The sequence below is a fragment of the Eleutherodactylus coqui genome, chromosome 7 (assembly GCF_035609145.1).
Source record: "Eleutherodactylus coqui strain aEleCoq1 chromosome 7, aEleCoq1.hap1, whole genome shotgun sequence".
NCBI lineage: Eukaryota > Metazoa > Chordata > Amphibia > Anura > Eleutherodactylidae > Eleutherodactylus > Eleutherodactylus coqui.
The window spans coordinates 149,520,063-149,544,637 of NC_089843.1; the positions used below are offsets into that span (position 1 = coordinate 149,520,063).

Consider the following 24,575-nt stretch of genomic DNA (forward strand, 5'->3'; position numbering starts at 1 on the left):
CCGGCTGCCATAACACCTGCACGGATCCACCGATCTCACCGCGGGGGGGCCGTGCGGGACCCCCGAGGATTTAAATGCCGCTGTCAGAATTGACAGCGGCATTTAAAGGGTTAATAACCGCGGTCGGCCGAACGGCCGAGCGCAGCTATTGCCCGCGGGTGTCAGCTGTAATAAACAGCTGATGCCCGCGCTGTATGGAGGGAGATAGCGGCGCTACCTCCCTCCATACACGTCCTGCAACAGCAGGACGTAGTTTCCCGATGGGGCGGTCGTTAAGGGGATAAAACACTGCATAATTACATGGAAATAGAACACATCTGAAACTAATTAGCCATTTTAATTAGTATGTTTGTGTGCTGCGCGAAAAGAAAATGGCCCGCCTAAAATACAGTAAAAAGTACAGTGAAAAACGCCGTATGCGCGCGCAAAAAAAAGCCTTCTTCAGTGTGAAAATTCGTTGCATGGAAGCGTGCTCAATGCGCCTGCGCTCGTGTGAAGCCTGCTTTGGGGCTCATTACACGGGCTTAACCCTTTCCAATCCAATTTGTATCCTGGTTTTCCTAGGGGGCTTACTCTTTTTCTGCTGTTATACAGCAGCGCTATCTGCTGGCTAAAGCCAGTACTGCATGAGGTGACACACTGGATAGGCTCCGACAGCAGAGAGGCTGGCCATATACAGTAAGAGAACCCCGATGGACATCTTCCAACATTGGAGCTGTACAGCCTTAAATCATAATGTCTTCAGAGATCAGATTACAAAGGGTTAAAGCCACCAATGTGCCTCAGTAGAACAGGGTTGAGCTTAAAAAGCTGCTAAACATCTATAGACCAGGTCAGACAGCGGATTGAAAAGGGTTAAGCGCATTGTAATCGCGTAAATCAGTTACATATTTACACTAACTCTGGTGTATTTCGCACTCTCTGGCGTGTTTTTCTGTGCGCAAGGCACCGCATATTTGCGCGCGCAAAATTGCATTACTTCTGTGTGTAGATACGCAGGTTTTTTGCGTATATACGTAATTCACTGATTTCAATGGTCTTCTATAGTGCGTAATGCACACCGGACAGGCCATGCTGCGGGGTTTTCATGTGATTTCATGGCATCTGTCTTCCTGCGTTTGGCTTCACATTCCTGCGCTCTGGCACGGAGTTTGAAAATCCATCGAAGGGGAAGCAATTCCCCCCGTTCAGGCGCAACTACACTCCGTACTGGCGAACGCAGTTGCGCCTACTGCAGTCTAAACAAGTCCTAAACAGAAAGAAAAGTTTATTGAATCAGTGGATTGTTCTGGCGGAGGGATACGGGTGAGTGATGTGGTCTATTCTGCATGCTGCACAGACTATAAAGGCTCTTTCCCACTAGCGCATATACGGCGACGGCGTTTTTAGGTTTTCACGCCTGCTCCGTATAAGCTCCTGAATGGGCATCTTTCCGCGATCACGGCCAGCATTTTCTCATCCATTCACATGACCGCGAGTGTAGTTTTTAGCGAAAAAAAACGCCGGAAAAACCCTCGCTCTGCCAAAATCTTCGGCATGCCCTCCACTGCCTATTTAGAGGCACCTGTAAGCTTTTGGCAGCGTTGGATGCTGCATAAATGCCTCTCCTCCCTTCTCTTTCCATCCTCCCATAGGAGTCTATAGGACCCGCCGGCGTATATTGGCCAAAACATAGTTCCAGAACCATGTTTTGGCTGCGCGAATATGAGCCGGCTGCGTATATGTTCCATTTTTCGCGCTGCCGGTGTATTTACCCGCTGTATATTCGCCCATGTGAACGACTGCATTGGAAACCAATGCTTCACATGGGTTCTGTATGCGTGCCCGGGTGTGAAAACGCGACATTTTATGGGCTTAAACATCACGCCCGCAAAACGTGACGAAGCGAAGCCATTGATTTCAATACTTTTATTCTGACAAGTGTGTTTCTGGTGCGATATTCCTAAACGCGAGATATTGCCCTATCTTTGTTGCACGTATATGTTTTACACGTGTCAGAAAAGACGGGTCCGGCCCTATCCTTCGTCTTTTTTTCTTGTGTGCGCAATAGCGCAGAGTTTGAACTGCAAGAACAAAAAAGACTTTGGACTGGTTCACGTGCAAATACGTTCTGTAGCGGCGAGTGTATTTGCGCATGCGCTCATCGCTATGGACGCCCTAATACACAGTAAATAGAGCCCATTGATTTCCGTTAACATGAGCATATTTTTTCATGTGATGTATCATTGCGGGAAAAAAATGCGCAGCATGACCTATCTTGGTGCGTATTACACAGCGTAGAAGCCCATTGAAAGCAATCGGCATGTGTAAATATGTGCAAAGTACGCCAAAAAACTATTTGCTGCGTATTTAGACACAAAAACCAATGAATTTTTTTCTCCTTTTTTTCGTATGCGAAAATATGCAGTGTATTCATTCGCACCAAAATCCACGAGGGTGCTTATGTGGCTAAAATGTGCTCACGGTCGTGTGAATGAGCTCCTAGAAGGGAAATAGAACGGACTATGCGGTTATAAAATAATATGCATCTAAAGAAAACCAGCAATAAAGTGGAGATGCCGGGGATTGAACCCGGGGCCTCATACATGCAAAGCATGCGCTCTACCACTGAGCTACATCCCCTACCTGCTCAGCTGTGGCTTCCACGGCTGATTTAAGTTAGGACCTCCCCCTGTGCGCCGACCCCGCCTCTTGCATCACTTCCTACATTCTTCGTCCGCCCTGGTGGCCGTGTAGACAAGCGCTCTACAGAACACACGGGCCCCACAGCGCACTGGGCGGGGGCTGACCACGTGATTCCTGCTGTACTTACAGGGGGCATATATCTATATTACGCTCAAGTTCGCCACTAACAACCAATCAGGTTGAATCAGGGAACCCAAACAACCAATTAAGTTGAATCAGACAACCCAAACAACCAATTAGGTTGCTGACCGGGGAGGAGTTGGCCCCTCCTACAAGCTGCTGGTATTTTACAACCACACCAACCAAATAGTAATAATCCGTTTATTGTTAATAAATCATTTAGTGGGAACTATACTCTATTTACTCCGCCGCGGCATTACTAGAGAACGTTATTTATGCTAAGCAAAAAAAAAAAAGAGTGGAGATGCCGGGGATTGAACCCGGGGCCTCATACATGCAAAGCATGCGCTCTACCACTGAGCTACATCCCCTACCGATACGCCTTGCCGTTTTAGAGTCTTTCTATAGTAATACAAGCAGCACATTCTTTCACTCCTGTCTGTTGCTTCCTACAATAAAGCCAGCGGTAAATACATCCTGCAGTCATCAGCATGTGACAACAGGGGGCTCACAGCCAAGCTGAGCTGCAAACTGAACACCTCCAGCCGCTGGAGGGCGCACACGTTCTTGTTCCGCCACCCCCAGGGCAGCTCTTGTGTAAGACATGACCGTAATGCGTAGGAGTCACATGACCTGTCCGATCACTTGCCGGCTCCTCCCACAAGCCGGCGGTTGCGGTGGTGACGGGAGGTCCTGCGGCCCGAAGCTGCTGTGAGTGACGCAACGTCAGCGGGAAGAGAGGAAGTCATGTCCGCTCCGGGGCCTCCGGCCGCCCAGCACAACGGTGAGAGGAGGAGGGGGAGAGGCTGCTCAGCCCCGGGTGCCCCTTGTACAACGGCCGGCTGCGGACATGTGGGGCCAGGCAGCAGCCGTGTGCCCTGTGGGTGCCTGCCGCTGCCACTCTGCCCGGTGTGTGCCTGCCGCTGCCACTCTGCCCTGTGTGTGCCCGCTGCTCCCAGTCCTGCTGCTGACCTCACTGCTCTGTCCTAGCATGTCATTGTGACGTCATAGCACTGGTCTACTACGCCTCCCACAGGACAATGAAGGAAGCGCATGAGCGACACTTGTTGGCCAGCTGATCGCTCAGTCGCACAGTGATCGCCGCTACTGCCAGCCTGTTGCGATTCGTTCACCCCCATAAGTTTGAGGCCTTGTAATAGAGAGTGAAGCGAGCGGCAATGTGGCGTTGGTGTTGCCCGCTACTGGTTGCATCGCACTGACGGCCCTACTCGCCTAAAGCCGGACCCACGCCTCCCTCCCATATTGTCCGCGCAGGTCTTACACTGTAATACTTCGTAGCCGTCTCCCATACACTATTCTTGTGCCGCGCGAAATACGCGGACATGCCGGCATAGCGTATGGGGGCTGCCGGCGCAGTAAGTATAAGGACGTACGTGATCGCGTGTGAGATTTACGCACATGCTAGTAAACCATTGGCCCGGCCCTGGTGACCTACAGGCTGGTGGTTGTTGTATCGCCGCAGGCCAGCAGGGGCGCCGGTTGGATTTCCGTGCCGCAGGTATATGGATGTAGGAAGTATAATTTGGTGGTTGTCGGGGGCACATCCTGGTGGCACGGGGGCACGCGCCCCTCAGCCATGTGCGCACAAATGATCAACAAACAAGTGTTTTATCCTTTTTGTGCGCCTTCAGCCGGACGATCCTCGCTCCGTATTAGAGGGCGCTGACGGGGTTCTCAGGATCGGTCTTTAATAATTGGTGGTGGGATCCCTGCGATCGGCTGATCCTCAGGCCGCTGTCAGCGCAGCTGGACAGACGCTGTCACCGTTACTGGTTACATGGCACTGACAGCTCTAAAGCCGGACCCGCGCCTCCCTTCCGTATTGTCTGCGCAGTGTAATACTTTGTAGCCGTCTACCATACACTTTCCTTGTGCCGCGCCGGTCACCGACGGTCACACCGGAAGTGTCATAAAGGGCATTGCTTCCGTGTAGTGTGAGCGGAGCGGCCTGTTACACTGCTGGCGCTGACCCCAGCTGATTGGCTGAGATCCCCGCTGATCCGCTATTGGTGGCCTATCCTGATGATGGTAAAACTCCCAGAACACCCGTTTACCTCCTTACCGGATGTGCAGGCGTGTCCCGGGCAATCCCAGTTAGTATGCAGGGGGAACGGGAGACGGTTCCGCTCCATACAAGCCTGGTTCCGGCTGTTTCTTACAGCTGATACCCGCCGCTCACACAGATCGCAGCTTTTAACCCTTTAAATGCCTGGGTCAGTTCTGATTAAAACCCACCGCCACCAAAATAAAAGTTCACAGGTCCCGACCCGCTGCCCCCGATGCTTTTTGGATAAAACCTATGCTGTTAGGGCCTTTCTGTTTTGTAGAGCATAAGCGAGCAGTCGGAGCTCTTCTGGGTTCTCATCCGCACTTCCAAAACAGTTTGGTACGGTGTTAGCCAATAGAGTGAAATGTGATGGTTCCCAGCAAGAAAAACAAGTAATCTTGTAGATATGATACCTTTTACTGGCTAACAAAAATACATGATGTTATAGCGAGCTTTCCAACCTACGCAGGGTTCTTCCTCAGGCTTAAGGCCTCATGCACACGGCCAGATCAGATTCTGACTGCAAGATTTCGCAGCGAATCAGACCCTGTGCCCCGGCATTGTACCTGTCATTTTTCTTCTCTCTGCTCTGCGGATGTCCCAGCTGCCGCACATGCACGGTGATGATGCGGATCCATGTCGACTCATCCGTGCGAGGCTCACACTAGAATAGGACATGCTGCGTTTTTAAAATTTTTTATTTATTTATTTCCCCCCACCCCCGTGAGCAGAAAATCAGTTGATTTCCACTTGTGCGCAGGAAAAATTTCTTTACTTGCATGCCCTTTGGGGAGTATTTGCTGCGAGATCCGGAGGAGAACGCTTACTCCGGATCCCGCAGTGCAAATATGGCCGTAGGCATATGTGGAGAGGAGATCTCATCCTCGCTTTTAGTTTTTGTCCCGTTTCTCCAACATAAAGCCCCCCAGCAGGACATTTACTGCACAGGAACACGTACACAACATCAGACGTGGGACATGTGAATGTCCCCGGGATCTTCTAGTCCTGCTGTTGCCTCCTACTCCAGCAAACCATTGGCCTACTTCCACTACATTGATGACATCCTAATCATCTGGACCAACACCAAACAAGAACTAGTAACATTCCATAAGAGTACTGAATGGCTGCTATGTTAAGGCAATGGAGAGGGGCAGGGGAGCGAGAGGAGAGAAATTCCCTGCAGCTGCCCCACTGCGAGCCAATGATACCCGCTCCTGTTCAACAGCACGAGAGCGAGTATGTGAGGGGACGAGTGTCGGGCTTCGTTTGCCCAATATTCGTCCTGTCTCTAAATGAGCCTTTATAGTCACTATTGTTGATCCAGGGATTATTCTGATTACCAGGCTTGGAGTTGGGTCAGGATTTTTTTCCCCTTCTACTTCATTGTTTGCTTTTTTTTTTGGCCTTCTTCTGGATCAACATAGTGGAGTTGGGGGGTAATAGGCTGAACTAGATAGACATATGGTTTTTTTCCAGCCTAACATACTATGTTCCTATGTTACACAGGCCATGGTTTATTTTTGAGTAACGGCCTGTTGATTGTGATTGCAGGCGGGTGGCCTGGAGATCGCCTGCCTCCATTCAGTGAGCAATCCTCTCTCCTGTGTGAAAGCACAAGAGCGATTAGCACTGACACAGCCTGATAGTCATCTGGTATCTGGGCCGCTTGTCTTCTGCATCCAGACGTTCTCTGCTCGGAGTGCTTGGCTGTTATACAGCTAAGCGCTCCGAGCCAGGGATGCAGGAGACAAGCGGGGCCACTTGTCTTCTGAATCTAGCTGTTCTCTACACAGCCGGGCGATCCGAGCGGGGTATGAAGAGCACAGCTGGACTGCTCTGTTCTTCATACCCCGGCTGTGTTCACGGAGCGGGATACAGCTGAAACAATAGTATCAGCTGTATCCCGCTCTGAACTACTGATAAGGCTCATCGTTGTCTTTTACCATGCTGAAAGAGAACGATCAGCGATTCCTTAACGAAAACTGTACGATGTCAGTGCAAATAGACACAACAATTATCACTCAAAAGACGGCTTTGAGCGATTTTTGAGCGAAAATTGTTGTCTAAATCGGCCTTTAGTAGTTTTGAAAGCTCGCTATAACATCATTTCTCTTTGTTAGCCATTAAAAGGTGTCCTATCTACAAGACTATTTTGTTTCTCTAAGGCCCAATGTTCACGGGCAGGCTTGATTTGCAGAATCCGCATGGGGTACCCGCAAATAAAGCTGCCCATAGATAAGCAGGGGCATCCCCAAATTGAGTAAAACATGCAGATTTGATTTGCGGACCTTTTTGGTCCGGAAAACAAATTGTAGCATGTTCTATTTATCTGCGGTTCCCACTGAAATCAATGGAAGCCGTCCGATCCGAGGCCCAGCTGTAGCTGACACTGCGGACGTGCTGCGGGAAAGCAGGAGATTTAAAAAAAAAAAAGAAAACCCCAAACTGTAATGCGCCTGTCCGATGACGAGCCGTGGGGACTATGCGCAGTACAGCGAGCCCGGACGTGGAGGGATCCGCGTGGACCCTGCTGCTGGGGACACGAGGCCTTACTATGAACAGTCATAGCTTGTTCTACTGGCCGAGGCCGGTCTCACACAACCGGATTTCAATTGCAGAATCTGTGACCGTCCCCCGCGCAGCCGATCCATGGTATTCTGCACACTTGTTGCTATTTTCTTGTATTGTCTCCAGGGCTGTGGAGTCGGTAAGCCAAACCTCCAACTACTTAATAAAGAACTCATGTTTTTTAAAGTGTCTTACTGTATTAAAATGGTAACCTCAGTAGGAGGATGCTTAATGTAATGGCAAAGAAAGGCAATAACTGGTATCGTACAGAGTCTCCCTCGAAGTGACTTCACAGCTTTTTGTGAGCACATAGCGGATCTACTCTTGGAGCCTTCTCCTTTACTACTTCTGTGTGTATCGATTGTCTATTGTGGTTTCTACATCCTAGTTACAATGTGTTTATAAATAGCAGATTAGATGAATAGAATGTTTATATATTTATAGAACATTGTTTTTGTTTGTTTTTTGCCTCCTTCTGGATCCACATTGGGGGGTAATAGGCTGAACCTATGCCTTTTTTCAACCTAGCATACTATGATTTCAAAACTTTGCTAAATTCCTATGAAGGTAAATAAATGTGCAACAAATTCTGCATTGAACAATTTATACCACATTTCTAATCTTTGTTTATAAGCCAGAGTCCGTACATTCCTATAGACTCTACTGAAATGGGACTCCGATCCCACAACTCTACCCCCACAGCCCTGTCATGGGATGTACAGAATGTAATGCACTCTGTAGGCGAAATGATGAAGATAGGATGGATCTAAGCGGACACCCCCTGGGCCCGCTCACATCACATTTTGGGCCTATGATTGATGCATGTGCAGAACATATCCAAAGGCCCCCTTTGAGCTGGTGTGCCAAAAGTATCCTTTTCCTGTGACATGGAAAAGCATGGTTGGCTACACCAAGTATATACAGTAAAGGGTTGTCTAAGATGCATGTTTGTTAAAATTGGGTCCCCCATGGCATAAAATAATAAACAAGGTAATACTTGCCTCTTGTGAATTCTTGCATCTGCTGTGCTGACGGCGTCGGGTGTCCCTTGTAACGTATTGTTTACAGGCTGCTGCAGCACACTACGCAGTCACTGAGCTCTGTCATTGGCTGCAGCAGCCTGTAAACCGAAGCTGTCCGCGCAGGGAGCCGGGAGAAGTGAGTATTAGTTTGGTTATTACTTTTATGTCATGGGGAACTTGAATTTAACATAAAAAATAATCTTGTCCCACCCGTTTGACCTTATACTGTGCAGAATACATGTTGTGTAGAGATGAGCGAGCATACTCGCTAAGGACAATTACTCGATCGAGCATTGTCCTTAGTGAGTATCTCCCCGCTCGGAAGAAAAGGTTCGGCTGCCGGCGCGGGTGAGAGGTGAGTTGTGGCAGTGAGCAGGGGGGAGCGGGGGGGAGAGAGGGAAAGAGAGATCTCCCCTCCGTTCCTGCCCGCTCTCCCCCGCCACTCCCCGCCACCGCCGGCAGCCGAATCTTTTCTTCCGAGCGGGCAGGTACTCGCTAAGGGCAATGCTCGATCGAGTAATTGTCCTTAGCGAGTATGCTCTCTCATCTCTAATGTTGTGTTTTTTCTTGTTCTCTTTTACATTGGGGGCCTATAGTGACACATCCCACTATACGCCTACACAGTGCGATACATTGCAGCCTTCCACTGGAGGTATATGTTGGGAGATCCTCCAACCAACTGAGCCTTAAAGGGATTGTAAAGAAAAATCAATCTGTTGTAGAAATCCAGTTTTTATGTTAAATGTATCTTTAAAGAATTGTTAGTGATTTTAATTTTTTTGTCATAATCTATATTTTAAAAAAAAAATCATAAAATCCTGCAGTTTACACGCTGATCACAAAGGACCCTCTCATGTTGGATGACTGATGAACACTTAAGCGTTTGACAGTCCAACGATTACCGCTTCTTTGCTTGTACGCAGGAGCGATAATCGCTCACTGAATGGAGGTGGAACGGGCAGGCGATCTGTTGGCCACCCACTTCCATACAGTATAAAAAGGCAGTCGTTCATAGGTGCGCCGCCTGTTCACACGGGCCGACTATCTGCAGGGTTTTATGCCTGCGTGAACTGCACAACGAATCATAAGTAAATGAATTATCGTTTGTCGTTGGCCATGTTTACACTGAATGATTATTGTTTAGTTTTGCACAATCTCGCAATTAACTGAACGACCGTCGTTTTCGTGTAAAAGGGCCCTAAGCATAATAATAGTCTAACAGTTTCTATTCTGTAGAGAACGTTTCAGCAGTCCTCTCACTATTGTCAGAGGCAGGATTACACTGAAAGGTAACACTTCTATATGGATAACACACGATTTGCCATTCGCGAAAGGTGACTGTCACAGCTCACCTCCTCTCCCTCCCTGCACAATAACCTCTACACTGATCATAGAACATGTATAGTACAGTCTCCAATAGAGTTCAGAAGGTCCGTAGAGGTCAGAAAGATGGCCGTCCCTCAGTTATATATAGACAATGGAATAAAAAAAACTGCAATCATAAAATAAAAAATAGATTAGAAAAATGGCATTTGTGTCACTAGCTGATTTTAATTTGGTAAACAAATGTGATACATTCCCTTTAAAAACAACACTTTTCAATACGTTTAGGCCCTCCTCTCCCAATAGGCTTGGCCTGCTTATCTGTACTAATACATTGTAGCAGCCCTTCAGGTCAGGAGAGACTTGTGCTGCTGATGTGCTGACTCAGCTGGGGGCCCAAACTGGATGCAATTATATCAGCGCTTTCTTTGTAAAGAAGAATGTTCCCATTCACCAGAGTTGAGTTGGTACTGGTGTATCTTGATGCCACCGGAAGCTAGGGGTTTGACAGGGCTTGGATGCAGGAACACCCTTGTCATGCCCCTAGCTCCCGATTGGCTGCATTCATGGAGGTGCTTGAAGGTCCTTTAGCAGCTTCTGTATACTGTCCCCCATGCATCTCCCCTGGGAGCGGGGCTGTGCCACCTCTCCCTCACCGTTCTTTGTGGCCAATTGTCTCCCTGCAGTGATATGCTGAAGTGGACCCCGCGGTGGGGATCTTCACCCTGCAATCCCTGGACTCCGCAGCTGTAAGTGTCGCGTTTACCCCTTCATTTGAAATGGAAGCTCCAGCTGTGCCTGCACTGTTATCTGTAGTGCAGGCGCAGTTGTTCCATATCACTATTTTCTTTCCCCTTCACAGTGGGCCCTGTTCCCCGCCAGACCTCATGCACTATCAGGATCTCAGTGCATTGGATTGTAGTGTGCAGTACTATACTCCTGATGCACGGAGACCCTGACAGGCTTCGTGTATGGCGGAGAACGGGCACTGTGAAGGAGAAACGCCGTCTGCAGCATAAGGGCTTTTACCCATTAGCGTTTTTTTAGCGCTGCGATATCGCTGTGTTTTTTTTTTTATGCAAATGTCAATGGGACTTTCTAATGTTAAAATCGCATCGCACAAAAATCACAAAGCACAAACTTGCGATTTTAACATTAGAAAGTCCCAAAAAAAACGCTAGTGGGTAAAAGCCCTACACTATAGAGAACTGCAGGCACAGCTGGACCTCCCTCTTCTGCTATGCAGTTAGGTGCAGACTGATTTCCCAGCCCTGTCTTCACCCAGCTGCATAGCTGAATAGGAGTTTTGTACGAAAAATGTACAGAATAAGCTGATGAAACCTATTGCAAAAATGCTTAGAATCGCCTATTCTGTACATTTAACAAAAAATTAAAAATAAAGTGGAGTTGTTATTTAACTCCTAAAATGTATAATCCTGCGTTATTCCCATACTAAACGTGTCTTGTAGCAGAGCTCTGCTCCCATCACTACAGATATATCTGCATTCATGTGTGTTGCTTGTGTCTGCTGGTGGAGTTACATTGTCGTGACCTCTTTATTGTTCTGCAGGCCCAGCGCAGTCTCCGCCGCCTCATGGATACAGACTCTATCCATCCGCTAACAGCGCTCCCCCAGCATTCTGCTCCCAAGTGCCGAGTAAAGTTACTCCATCCAACCAGTATGGAATCGATTATCACTCACTAAACTATGCAGCAGCAGCACCGCCTCCGAACCGTCATATCCCACCTCTCCAAACCAGTTCCCATCAGTTCTACCATGGACTTTCTCAAGGTGATCATATTCCAGTATCTCGAGAGCAACGCCAAGATGTAGCGCCTCCCGTACAACCATACCCCAGCTTCACCGGTGACTGCAATTATTCTTATTCTGCCACCACATCCTTTCCTCCTCAGGGATTAGCCTCTCATACTAGTCACTATTCTGCCCCTCTGACGTCTAATCACTTATATCATGGACCATCGCATTCCTCCATGCCTACAAACAGTCAATATGGACAAGTGATACCTACCCATAGCCTTCAGACTGGCACTCAGGTGGCTAGCAATACACAGAGACTGCCAACAACTACTCATCCTCACTTTCTTCATCAAGATTTGCGCAGCCTAAGTGCGCCGCCTGTTCCAGTCGCTGACCACCATAGAGCTCATGATGACTTCTTGCAGAACCAAGCCGTACCCTTGGCTACTAACAGTCAACAATGCAGTGCAGGTAAGAGGATATCCATATGCCACTTTGTTGCCAACAGACATGTAATTTGTGATAGCCCTTGGACACCAGCATTGTTTATACACGAATTTGAAGTTTTTAGGGCACATTTCTAAATTTACATCGGCTTACTGGGGAGGGCAATGACCAACCACCCTGCAAAAACAGTCTGCCAAGAAAACCTCACGATGCAACGTCACCCTAGGAGTCGGTCATGACTCGGTGTTTGCACCCGGGGACCTTACCTTTACCTTACTGGGATATAAAAGTTGCAGATTTTCCATGTTTGCACCAAAACTTGCAGCTTTTATATTTTGCCATCACTTTTAAAAAGTGAGTAGTAATGGGGCCTCCTGTAGCCCATCAGATATACTATAATTTACACTAGAAATTGGTGTGAATTATAGTAGAAATCCACAGCATCTCACTGCTGGTGTAGATTTCCGTTTCAGGCCCACGGAGACAAGAGAGGCACCTAATTTATTAAAAGTTATCTGCCTCCTAATAATTTAGGCACATCTTAAACAAGCACCCTGTTAAAGAGGCAGTTGGGTGAAAACACTTTTTTCCATCCCTACCCCCTCATGTAATTGCCTCTCTGATACACTCTGGAGGTCGTCTCTGTATATTGCAGCCACTTCCATGCAGTGCAGCCTCCTGTCTGATACTTATTAGGCACCATCTTGATGGTGAGAGATTTTGGCTTAATTTTCACATCAATCTCATTATGCATCAGCACAGCCTTAGCTAGAGGCTATACCATTTCTGCCTGCTGTGGGGGACAGTTTAATTCTCATTACCTTCTATATTCACCTTAATAAGCTACAGACCATAAGTATACAGGCAGGAGGATGAGCTGTGATCTCCTCTACTAGAACTATGTGACCATCATCAGTAACTGATAGGATGTTAGTGTCCCCCTCTAGACAGTTTCTGTGGTTGTGCTCAAGTAACAGCATAATACTCATGAGAAATTGACTAGTTTCGGACAGCATAACCCCAAGCCGGTCAAAACTGAGATCACATGGTCAGATTACTAAAAAGAGGCTGGAGGTTTCCAACATAAAAAAATAACTAACCAAGGTAACATTAGCTCACTTATATATACTGGAGGGTGGGTAGCTTCATAATGGCCCTTTTAAGAACATCCGTGTGAAACGCCAGTATTGGTGTACCCCGATACTTAGACCACCAGAGCTTCTTAAGATAGATCCTATATGAGTAAAGAGGGGCACTTCTGCCTCATGGCACTACCCTACATGCAAGTACAGTCATTACCTTGCATTTTCTTTAATTGTAGTTTGGCACCCTTTCCCCACCAGCCTACATTCAGATGCCTGTAATAGAGCCCTGCAGGGCAGAATGTTTAGTGCCGAGAACAGGTAAACCTTTCCTGAAGGTTCTGTTTGAAAGGGGTTTCTGTGCTTTGTTGTGAGGGGATCCTACATTGTTACATTATGGTGATACAATGCAACATTAGGGCTGATGCACACGACTGCACTACTACTCAGTACTACTTCAGAGCTGTGCAGACCCTTAGGCCGGCTGCACACGGCCGTGACAGGCTCCGCTGTGGAATTCTGCGGCGGAGCCCGTCACGGCGCCCCCCAGAGACCCCAATACTTACTTGTAGATCCGGCGTCCTACGTCCCGCGTGACGCGCCGCAGCGTCATGTGATGCGCCGGCCACGTCACATGACACGCCCATAGCGTCGCATGACGCGACCGGCCGCGTCATATGACGCAGTAGGCGGGGAAGCGGTTTCACGCTTTCTTCCGCTGTGCTACAGCGGAAGATAGCGTGATGGACGAGCTTCCATTGACTGCAATGGAAGCCGCCCACACGTACACCCACGGCAAATAGAGCATGCCGCGGGTGAGGACGGGTGATTTTTACGGTGCGGAATTCCGCGGTGGAATTCCGCACCGTAAGCATTGTGCTATTAGGTTCAATAATACCTAATGGCTGCAGGCAACGCAGCGGATTTCCGCCGCGTATTACGCGGCGGAAATCCGTTCGTGGGAAGGAGCCCTTACAACGGCAGCCAGGAACCTCTACAGGGCTGCATTAGGTCTCCGCTTCTGGATTGGATCACGTATTGTGAAACTTCTAGGGGAGAAGAGTTCTGTCATGTGGGCACTGTGTGTGCCCCTGCGCCGCCACCAGCTCCGCCATGTACACGAGGCCATACTCCAGGGATGGAAGCAAATAATATACTTCATGCCTGAGAAATCCTGAAGCTCTGGACATTGTTGTATTTTAGGAATACCGTGTGGGCTCGCAGCCGAAGAGGGCGATATTGGCATTTACCAATGGTGGGAGGGAGCAGTGGTCAGTCTGTTGAATGAGGCCTGTGTCTTCACAGAGAGAAAATGAATGCAGGGCTTCCTGGAGTATGTCCTATAGGCACGAGGAGCATTGTGAGAACCACCCGCTGCACTAGCTATTTGTCAGATATGCATATATTCCCGCTGCTGTATGGATACAAGTGAAACTACCTCTAATTTTACAAGGAGTGTTCTCGCCTAAGTATTAGGATGTGCCATAAATGTCTTATAGGTGCAGGTCTCAGAGGTGGGGCTTGCATCTGCCTCCAGACTGGGGGTCTCCGACCGCTCCAGTGAACTGACTGCTGACCACTGCATCCAGCCAAAGAATGAATGGGCAAGGCTGTGTATGTCTAAAGTTCCATTTAGACACAACGATTATAGCTCAAGTCGTCTTTTGAGCGATAACCGTTGCGTCTAAACGCCTGCGCATCGTGCACTTTTCATGCACTGTTCGTTCATTGCTCAATTCTAGTTTTCTAGAAATGAGCGATGACTTATCAGTGACGCAGGCTGATATCTCAGCTGGCAGCGCAAATAAGATTCAGCTGGTATCCCGCTGGCAGTTCTCAGCAGGACACCAGCTGAAAGTGTGGAGAAAGAAGAAAGGAGCTGTATACAGAAGACAGCGCTCCAGCTGTCTACTACATATCTGGCTCAGAGCGCTCAGCTGTATGTTCATTGTTGATGACCTTCTAATCTGCCATAGATAAAGATGAAGATGCTGGAAAGAGTGTCACGGCCTCAGAATAAACGGCGCATTTGTGAGACGTGGCGTTTAACTAGAGGAAGGATTTAGTTGGTTTGAAACCTCTAACAGAAACTGGTGGTTTCATGGTGCAGGTGCCTCATGTAGGTTAGATTCCCCGAGGAGATGACTGAGAACAAGAGTCTGTACAAATACAATGATGCAACATCACCTGCTGCCATAAGCCAACGCAATAACCTCTAAACCACACAGTATTTTCTGGACCCATATAAATACTGCCTCGCTAATGGTATGCCCTCTTCTCGGGGGAATGGGCATACGTTCCATGATGCACTGAATTCCTTATGGGATCAGCTGAAGTGCTAAGAGCCCCCTATATCATAAATATAGGTGTGTACAGGCACTATAGATGATTAGTTACCTCTTCACATCTTATAACCTGTTGTATAAGGTCACTGCCTCAAAATCTTTTGTGCTGCCAATGTAAATTCTGCTTGAAGGAGAGTTGTAGAAAGGAAGTGCCAGCCTATCCCAAGGTGTGTAATTCTGCTTATTTGTCGTAGCGTCACACAGCAGCCTCATCTTCTTGTAAAGCAAGTTTTTAAAAATAAGAGTTAAATGCACTGTCTGAGGACTTTTATTTGCTTCAGAGAGGAAAAAAATTAGAGGTTCTTTTTAGAGTTTGTCCCATTATTAACCATTAATTTCCTCATGTAAAAAATAACAATTTTTCATTTGGAATGCTTACAAAAAAAAAACTGCCCCCAGTATCTGGTTATTGCTGTTCCATCTTATGGTGCCCCTTGTAGTTTCAATTCCCCCTCAGACCGTCCGCCTAACGTGGGGAGATTTACTAAGTGAATTTGTCCCAAAGCGCTGGTGTGCGTGCCCTGTCCCTGCCCGCGCTCCCTGACAGGTAGGAGGGGTTGTGCATGGCACACTGGGGACTTGTACAGAGACTGCCGGAGAACGGGCTTTCCCATTTTCAGGCTGCTGTGAGGGTCATGGGGAATGGAGACCCCCTCCTCAGTGCTTGTGTGGAGAGGCTTATGACCGTTCCCTACCGCCAGCCCGTCTGAATACATGTACATCAGCGTTGTCTAGTTTTTCGGTACATGCATAAGGGGCGGATTTTGCAGCTAAAACTTTGCACCAAAATCTGCAATAGTTAAACAGTTTTCACACAGGTAATAATATTGCGCAATGCGAAAGGTGAGCGAAAATGCAGGATTATGAAAGCCATGCTTTTCAGTGGTTTTATTCACATCAGCAATGTTGCGAGGTTTAGAATTCGCTGGCTGCCCTAACTCTGTGTTTTTGCTCTTTTTTTTAGCGCCCATGTTTCCCTATGGAGCCTTCGTTTTATCGCAATGCGTTTTTAGCATTAGAAACTTCTATTATCTATCGTGTGAGAAAAACGCAAGCGGCAGCGATGCGTGATTATTTGTCGGGAAAAGCATTGCTGCCGCTCAAACGTCTCATGAGCACATATTGCACCCGGTGATACTGCACCCGGTGACATTGCACTCGCCCGAGTGAAGATAGCTTGCGGGCTCCTTCACACTTGTGAGAAATTCGCGCACGATTTGTGTGTTGTGAGACGCACAAATATGAACCCCATTCTTTTGAATGGATTTATACATATTGGCGATATATATATTTTTTTCCTGCGTGGCATTGTGTTTTGATGCATATCTCGCATCGCAGCCCCAATATTTTCAATGAGGCGACAGCAGCAGCGCCAGCCCCATTGAAAGCAATGGGGGAACTCCGTAATCCTCTGCCACAACCGATTCCCTTCATCCCTGCTGTGATGCAAGGCTGTTTTCACATGAAAATGCCTCACATCTTTGGTGGGTAGCGTGATATACGGGTGATATTCACGGCCTCATATCGCGCTCGCCCGTGTGAAGGAGCCCTTACAGGCGGATTTTATTGCGGATTTGGTTATGGATTTCTCATGCATTTCACCCTGTGCATCACAAAAGGTGAAATCCACGCAGAAAATCCACAGAAACCATCGACAGGCGGCCGATTTTCATTTAGGTGTAGAAAATATCTATTCTACTGGTACAGTACTAGGCTACATTCACACGAGCGTGAATCTCGTGCGTGTTTTGTGCATTGCGAGACGCGCAAATTCTATTCTTTGGAATGGAGTCATACACATAATTTTTTTTCTCTTTCCTCACAGCAATGCTACATGTCCTACCTCTCCGCGTCCTTCTGGACACATTGTCAATTGTTTTCAATGGAGTAGTCAAACATGTCACATGCCGCGCGATGTGATGTTTCACATGGAGAACAATGGGAAACCCTTGCCGATCCTCCAACGCGCACGAAACAAGCACTGCAAGAACGCAATTTCACTTAAGTGCTGCAAGGCAGGTTTTTCGGTCAAAAATACTATTGATGACCCATCATCAGGATCGGTCATCAATAGTTGATCGGCTGGGGTCCGTCGCTCTGGACCCCGAACGATCAGCTGAGCAGGTGCGTGTGATCAGCACCACAATAACAGAGGTCGGGGTGGAAGCCTCCCCGCCAACCTCCCATGTAGTGGCCGGCACTGGTAACTGCAGGCACGGCTCTCATTGATTTAAATGAGAGCCAGCTCTGATTTCAATGGGAGCCGCACCTGCAGTTACTAGTGCCGGCCACTACATGGGAGGTTGGCGGGGAGGCTTCCACCCCGACCTCTGTTATTGTGGCGCTGACCGCACGTGCCCGCACAGCTGATTGACTGGGGTCCGCCGCTCGAGACCCCGGCCAATCAACTATTGATGACCTATCCTGATGATGGGTCATCAATAGTATTTTTGACCGGAAAACCCCTTTAATTATGGAGCAATGAATACCATGTTACTTTTTTTTTTTTTTTATGTGGGTCAGTATGATTGCGATGAAACAAAAGTATTTTTTTTTTTCACTTTTGCACAATAACCTCCCCGCCCCCCATCTGTGAACCCCTTTACATGCATGTAGTGTGTTAACACCGGAGATGGAGGCCCGCTATCTGTCACAGCCGGGTTCCGCTGCTGGATGGCAGACGTTTTTATGTCCTTGTGCAGTAAGTACTAACCTGCCAGGACGTAAACTTGCATCCAGTAGTGTTAAGGGGTTAAACATGTTTCCCCTGTAAAATCTCTGTGGCCTATAATCCCATTTTGAATCCATGGCAATTTGCAGTAAAGCGCGTGTAGGAAGCCTTGTTACAGACCCTCATAAAGTTGAAGACTTCCGCCATATTTACATGGCCATATGCGAGCTGTACCCGTACGATCTCCATGGACCCAATACACTCCATGAAAATGGACAAGAATAGGGCATCCAACAATATTTCCCCCCTGCACAAATGGTCGGTCCGTGTAAATCATCGGCCATCTGAGTAGTCTGCGACTATTATGTGGTTGGTGTGCCTTGTGCATATGACCATAGGAATGGGGCCTATAGAGTGAACCTTGCTATAGTGTCCCGTCTGTGTCTGCCATCTGATACAATACATGTAACAATACTCCCCGTTCACCTGCAGCATTATTACGCCTGCTGTGATGTCTAGATGCGGGTTACCTGGCACATACTACATTTCTTGGCTACGTGGCTTCTGGATTTTGTCCTGCCTCGATGCATCATGGCTTTTACGTCTGCTTTGGGTATGCCGCAGTTCTTGCTCTTGGCACCTTGCTGCATCTCCTCCAGCCAATGACTAGGTGACAGATGTTGTAGCCGCTGGACCAGTGACTGTAGTCAGCTGCCGTGGATTACCAGAAGTGGATCAATACTTCACAAGTCCTAAATGTGGTCGAGGGGCCGTGATTAAAACTTTTTATCTGAGGTGTACTCTTTGGGGGCTGCCAAATCAATAAGTGGGGGGATGTATCTTCTGTCGTACTATTAGGCCTCATGTCCACGGGAAAATTATATTTAGCAAATCTGCGTGTGAAAAAAAAACGCAAATCCGCAGCCAATAGGAAAGCATTGATCATCCACGGTTAATTAGCCGCAAATGGTATTTTAAGCGCTATGCGGATTTCTCACGCGTGAAGCAAAACGCGACGTGCTCCATTTTAGTGCGGATCACGCATGCGGGAGCTCATATCTCAGTCGATCTCCCGCATAGAAAAAAAAGACAATTAGGGCTCAGTCACACGAGTGTTTGTACGCGCAGATCAGCGGCGATCCTTGCAGAAAAACGTTCGCACTTGTCAAAAAAAGAACATATGGGTGGTAATGGAGCTGGTTATGCGGATTTTTGTCCGCACGCGGTGTGGCCAGTTTTCTGCACGTAAATACGCGCAGACTGAGCCCTTATAGTGCATCCACAGCAGAAATCCGCGCGGCCCTAATTTTCTCCCGTGGACGTGAGGCTTTTGTATTTCATCATACATGCAGCAAAACTGTAACATACGACAATTGACATACTGTGTGCTTAAGAATATCCTCACCCAGGGTGCAAGAGCTGCAGACTTTACACAGCGTGCACAGATGGACAGTAACAAGTCTCATCCACAGGGTGCAAGAAAATCTGCACTATATGTATTGGTGTATAAATATAGGTGGGTATATATGCGCACGACTGTGTGGCACATATTAACCCTTTGCAATCCAATTTTGGATTCTGGCTTTCCTAAGAGGTTTTTTTCTTTCTGCCATAATACAATGGCGCCATCTGTTGGTTAGAGCCAGTACTGCGGTATGGGACATGCTGGAGAGGCCCCCGACAACCGAGCGGCCAGTAATCAGTAAGAATACCCTGCCGGACGTGTTCCGACATCGGAGCTGTACAGCCTTCAATCAGAATGTCTTCAGACATCAGACAGTGGATTGGAAAGGGTTAAAACAAAAGAATTTATGTACATACATCATGTTACCGGTGTGTCCCCACGACTTGAAAAAAAAACTGTAATGTGCAAATAAAGGTATAAATGCACCATTTGTGTGTTTTGGTTTTTTTTTTCTTGAAATTGCAGGTGCCATTGGTGGTAAAAAAAAATAAAAAAATAACATGCACTCTACATGCTTGTGGCCACTGTATTTATGGTTTTGAAAACTACTGTAACTAACTTTTTTTTTATTTTTATTTCCCCCTTCAGGGTCTCCTGCCTTCGCTGTAGCAGGACAGACATCCGATATTGGACATTCTGGCCCTCTTGTGTCCGTTCCCAATTCAATGACAACATATCTGCCTTCTGGAGAGCAGTCATCGGGATCCCCCACTGTGCGGCCTCCGCCGGCGGTACAGCAAGGTAACCCTCCTAACAGGAACACATGGCAGACGCCCCCATAATAGTGTGGTTATAGTTAGTTCTGGTTATTTCATTTCTTGTTTAGTGACTAATTCCAGCACTGACCACAGCTATCTCAGCTCAGAGTGCGAGAGCTTTATGTAGAAGTATTTAAAGGGAACCTGTCACCAGCTGTGAGCCCATAATCTAAGTTATGGTGCTCATAGTGCAGGGTTCCGGGAACCTGGATAGGTATTTTATATATTATCCACCTCCTGGTGCCTGTGCGGTCTATCCTGAAAGTCGTCGGACAGATCGTGTCACCAGTCTCAAATCTGCAGGCTGTGTGCATGCGCTCCCATTGATCTGTATGGGGGTGCGCTCGTATCCTGCAGCTTTGAGTCCAATGACACCGTCCATGCGCTGACTTATGGGGCTGACGGTGGGGGGAGGGGAGGGAAATATAAAAAATACCTCCCTGTGCTCCTGAGACCCTGCACTATGAGCACCATAAGTTAGTCTATAGTGCTCTTAGCCGGTGAGGGACTCTCTATAGAGAGGACTTGGTACATCCCTTCACAACAGAGGCTGGTGCGTACCTTTACAGATGGCTGCTCACTGTTTTCAGTGCCGGTTGCCCGCAGTGGGTGCTGTTAGATGTGGTGCCCGATATTGGTAAATTTATGAGGTTGGTGGTCTCCACAATGTCTCTCACTGATTTGTACCATGGTGTAGTTACGTATGGAAGACCCTGAGACTCCTCATGTAGTAGAACAGGCAGTGTCCCTTCCTGGCCGGCCATCTTTTCTTCTAGTACTCTCTAGCAGCTAAAGACAATTTACATCCGTAGGCAAAACTGAAAAGAGTTCACCAGCAAATGCGCCCAAGTAGGTCGATGTCAGACGTGCTAGACGAGAACAGACATCTCTGTTATACCGGGGAAGCTGAGGCTCTGTTCGCATTTCCGTTATAGTCATGTTCTTCTGTTTCATCATGGAACAGAGAGAGAGGCATGCCAGATCCGTCACATGACACATACCAGCGCCTCATGATTGACAGTAATGGGCACCGTCCAATTTCCTTCATTTTACAGGAAAAAAATAGCCACTGCTATTTTTCCTGCATTCATGACAAAACCATGAGTGAACGAATGAAAATGTGAACAGAGCGCAAAATTATCAATTTTTATTTTGTGCAGCTTCTGTTAATCTATTAATGTAACACATATTTCTGGTGTTACTAAAGCAGTTTTTCTGTAACGCTGGCTAGGTTTCCTTCGATAGCGGATGCACTTACCAGTCAGTCTAACTATATTTTTACCTGCTTATGTTCAGTAAGACTGGAGCTGAAATACATCTGTTGAATGCTTGGAGTGCAAACCGTCCCCTGTGTGGTCCCCACAGATCACAGGATCCATGGGTGTCTTCTGGCAGGTGTCAAACTGTGGTTGTGACCCACCTGGGAACCTGCATAGGAAGGTACTCTCTCCCATCATTTTGGAGCTGAGTAGACAAGCAGGCTGCATCCCATGATCTGTGGGGGACCCTATTGCCCATTTACACGCAAAGATAATCTTTCAAATGATTGAAAGTTTTAGCAATCTTTTTGCATAAAGTGTTAATGGCCACTGATGGGCCTCCACAAGCTGTTTGCAGAGCCCAGCGTGTGATTAATCACTTGTGTACAGCTGCATTGTTCTTGTCACGGTTGCTGGCAGAATATAATGTTAAATGCCGGCTCCCAGCGGAGATAACAGAATGCGGTCTACTGACAGATAAAATAAACTGCTTTATCTCCAGTAGCTAAATGATGGATTTTAAGTTCACCTTAAAATCATCATCCAAACGAAAAGTGCCCGATGTCCGCATTTACATGCAATAATTATCGCTCAAATTAGGCCATTTGAACACATTTGGAGCGATAATTGTTGCATGTAAATGGGCCTTAAGACTTTAGGGCTGGGGGCGCTGCCACTCCATGTAATAGCTGTATTTTGTGCTCTCGTCTGCAGTATCACTTGAATAATAAGTTCTGGTTGATACAGCAGTGTATTTTTTTTCCCCAAGTGCAGCCAGTAGATGTGAGTCTTAAAAGAGAATTTAATTCCTTTTTCCCCTAAGACAGACCTGCTTAGACACTACCTCTACACATGTATTTGGTCTGATGAACTGGGTTGGGGGTATCACTCCAACGATCAGTATGTTAATTGTTAACCTCTCGCATCCAGCTTGACTTGACGCATGGCCACCAATATTAGGACCCGTTAAAGGGCTCCGATTTCATGTAAATAACTTCATTATACAATTAATTTTTAAACAACTTTGTTTCCATTCAGAACATTTCCCAAATCTCTGCTTGCTGTTACTGAATGGAAACCTTCTCATTAAAATCCAGAGGTTAAACACTGTCCTTGTCATGTCCAGAAGACCTAGAGGTAATGCTTAGGGCAGTCTCTTCTTAAGCCCCTTGGAGTGTAACAAGTCCGTCTTTAGGCGCTTCAGAGCTCATCGAAGTGGACCCAGGACAGACCACCTTAAACAGAAGCTGACCAGGTGAAGAGCTGATCACTGCACATGTGGACTCTATTCTTTGTCAGGCATATATGATTATATAAAGGCAGGTTAAATGCAGCAGCTGTCCATTTAATAGATTACTAAATTGGTTCCAGTCTGGCTCATAGAAGAAGGGGCTCAGAGTTTGGGACCCCCCTCAGTGATCCATGTGTCTTTAACAGGGTATATGGAAATGTGTTCTCCTCATAACACAACTCTTTTTATTAAGTATTATGTACTTAGCAGAAAAGGCCTCTACCTCCTTGGCGACATCCACCATACATGTACGTCAGATTCGCAGGATCTGTATGGAGTGGGCTCGGCCGTATGCGGCAGGTGTTTGCTGTCTTTGACTGGCATCATACTGCAGTCTCCACAATCATACATAACTCCAGTCGCTGCCATTAATCATTTAGATGCTGCTATGCATTCTGACAGAGGCATTTAAATGTCCCATCAGAGGGAGCTCCCTTTGTCACCTGAACGGCTCACCCATGAGATGATCCTGGCTCACCCATGACCTTTCATTCATCATGGCAGATAGGGGGCCTTGTGAAGGCTCCCAGGGCTGCCATGAATGTTTGCCTATTAAGTAAGGACTGTTGCAGGACTTAATAGAATGCCGATTAAAGTACAATATACTGCAATACTGAAGTGTTGCAATATATAGTATAAACTATCAAACAATCCCTAGTTCAAGTCACCTGTGGGGACCAACAAAATTGAAAATCTGTTAAAGTGCAACTGCATTTTCTTTAAAAAAAAAAAAAACACTCTTGACGCAATAAAAGTTTTAATAGCTAGGCATTTGAATGCTGAGACCCCCACTGATCACTAGAATGAGGCAGCTGAAACGCTCGTCACTACCTGCTAGCTCAAGGGGCTCATAGACTTTCCATGCAATCCCCAATCATTGGCGCTGTCTTTGAAATGAATGAAGTTGCATGCATTACCTTCACTCCATTCATGTGGGGGACCTCAGGACCTTCGTTCTCAGGATCGGTGGGGTCCCGCTTGTACAACTCCTATTTTCAAAGACTGGTAAAATGAAGGGTCTCATAATTTAGGAAGCAGTCAATTTCTTTCTTTCTTAGTCCTTTTCTTGTGACTTGGATACCGTTTGCTTGCCTCACTCTCTTTACTGTTAGTGGACTCCCTACTAGGTGATTGGGGAGCGTCTGGGAGATAAGCGCATGGTCTTGAATGCTGTGTGAGCCTTCTGTCCAGTACACTATGCTGTGATTTCCTGTCTCTGACTTCTCTTCTGCTTTCTATAATTTACAGGCATGCAGTATGCTGGATATGTCAATAATCAAGCTAACTTTGCACCAACTCCCTTGTCATCCAGCTCAGATGATGAGGAAGAGGAGGAGGATGATGAGGAAGCAGGTCGGCTGTAGCTTTTTACCATCCTAATCATTAACACGATCTCTTGTTTGATATGACTGTGTCTGACATACTGCAATATATTTGTGGCTGGACTTTCACAGATATATCATGGCATTTTAGTGCCAGCAGAGTAACCCTAATTGGTACACTTGAGAGAATATTTTTTTTTTAATTATGATTAATTTGTATATATTTTTTATTTATTTATTTTTGTTTTTTATTTACTTTTACAAAGTTTCCGTCATGTTTAGAGCACTATAGTGAAATGGGATCCCATTTCCCAGCACCTTGCTGAAAAAGTAAATGAATTCCGTCAAGTAACCCAACCTTCCAAGTCTGAGCGACACAAGAGCTCCTCT

The 24,575-nt window shown here is 47.0% G+C and overlaps 1 protein-coding gene and 2 non-coding genes across 3 annotated transcripts in view; 1 reads left to right on the top strand and 2 right to left on the bottom strand.

The window, feature by feature from the left end:
• Positions 1–2,550: 2,550 nt before the first annotated feature.
• TRNAA-UGC (transfer RNA alanine (anticodon UGC)) lies at positions 2,551–2,622 on the bottom strand. Its single transcript has one exon. It is a non-coding gene; the product is annotated as a tRNA-Ala (tRNA).
• Positions 2,623–3,104: 482 nt separating this feature from the next.
• Positions 3,105–3,176, bottom strand: TRNAA-UGC (transfer RNA alanine (anticodon UGC)). The gene has a single exon. It is a non-coding gene; the product is annotated as a tRNA-Ala (tRNA).
• A 262-nt stretch (positions 3,177–3,438) lies between these two features.
• Positions 3,439–24,575, top strand: part of SEC24B (SEC24 homolog B, COPII coat complex component) — an 83,380-nt gene continuing 62,243 nt past the window's right edge. The window contains exons 1-4 of the mRNA XM_066573824.1: positions 3,439–3,589; positions 11,357–12,016; positions 20,144–20,296; positions 24,112–24,216. Coding sequence (XP_066429921.1) covers positions 3,553–3,589; positions 11,357–12,016; positions 20,144–20,296; positions 24,112–24,216 — 955 coding nt within the window. The 5' untranslated portion in view covers positions 3,439–3,552. The remainder of the gene's footprint in view (positions 3,590–11,356; positions 12,017–20,143; positions 20,297–24,111; positions 24,217–24,575) is intronic.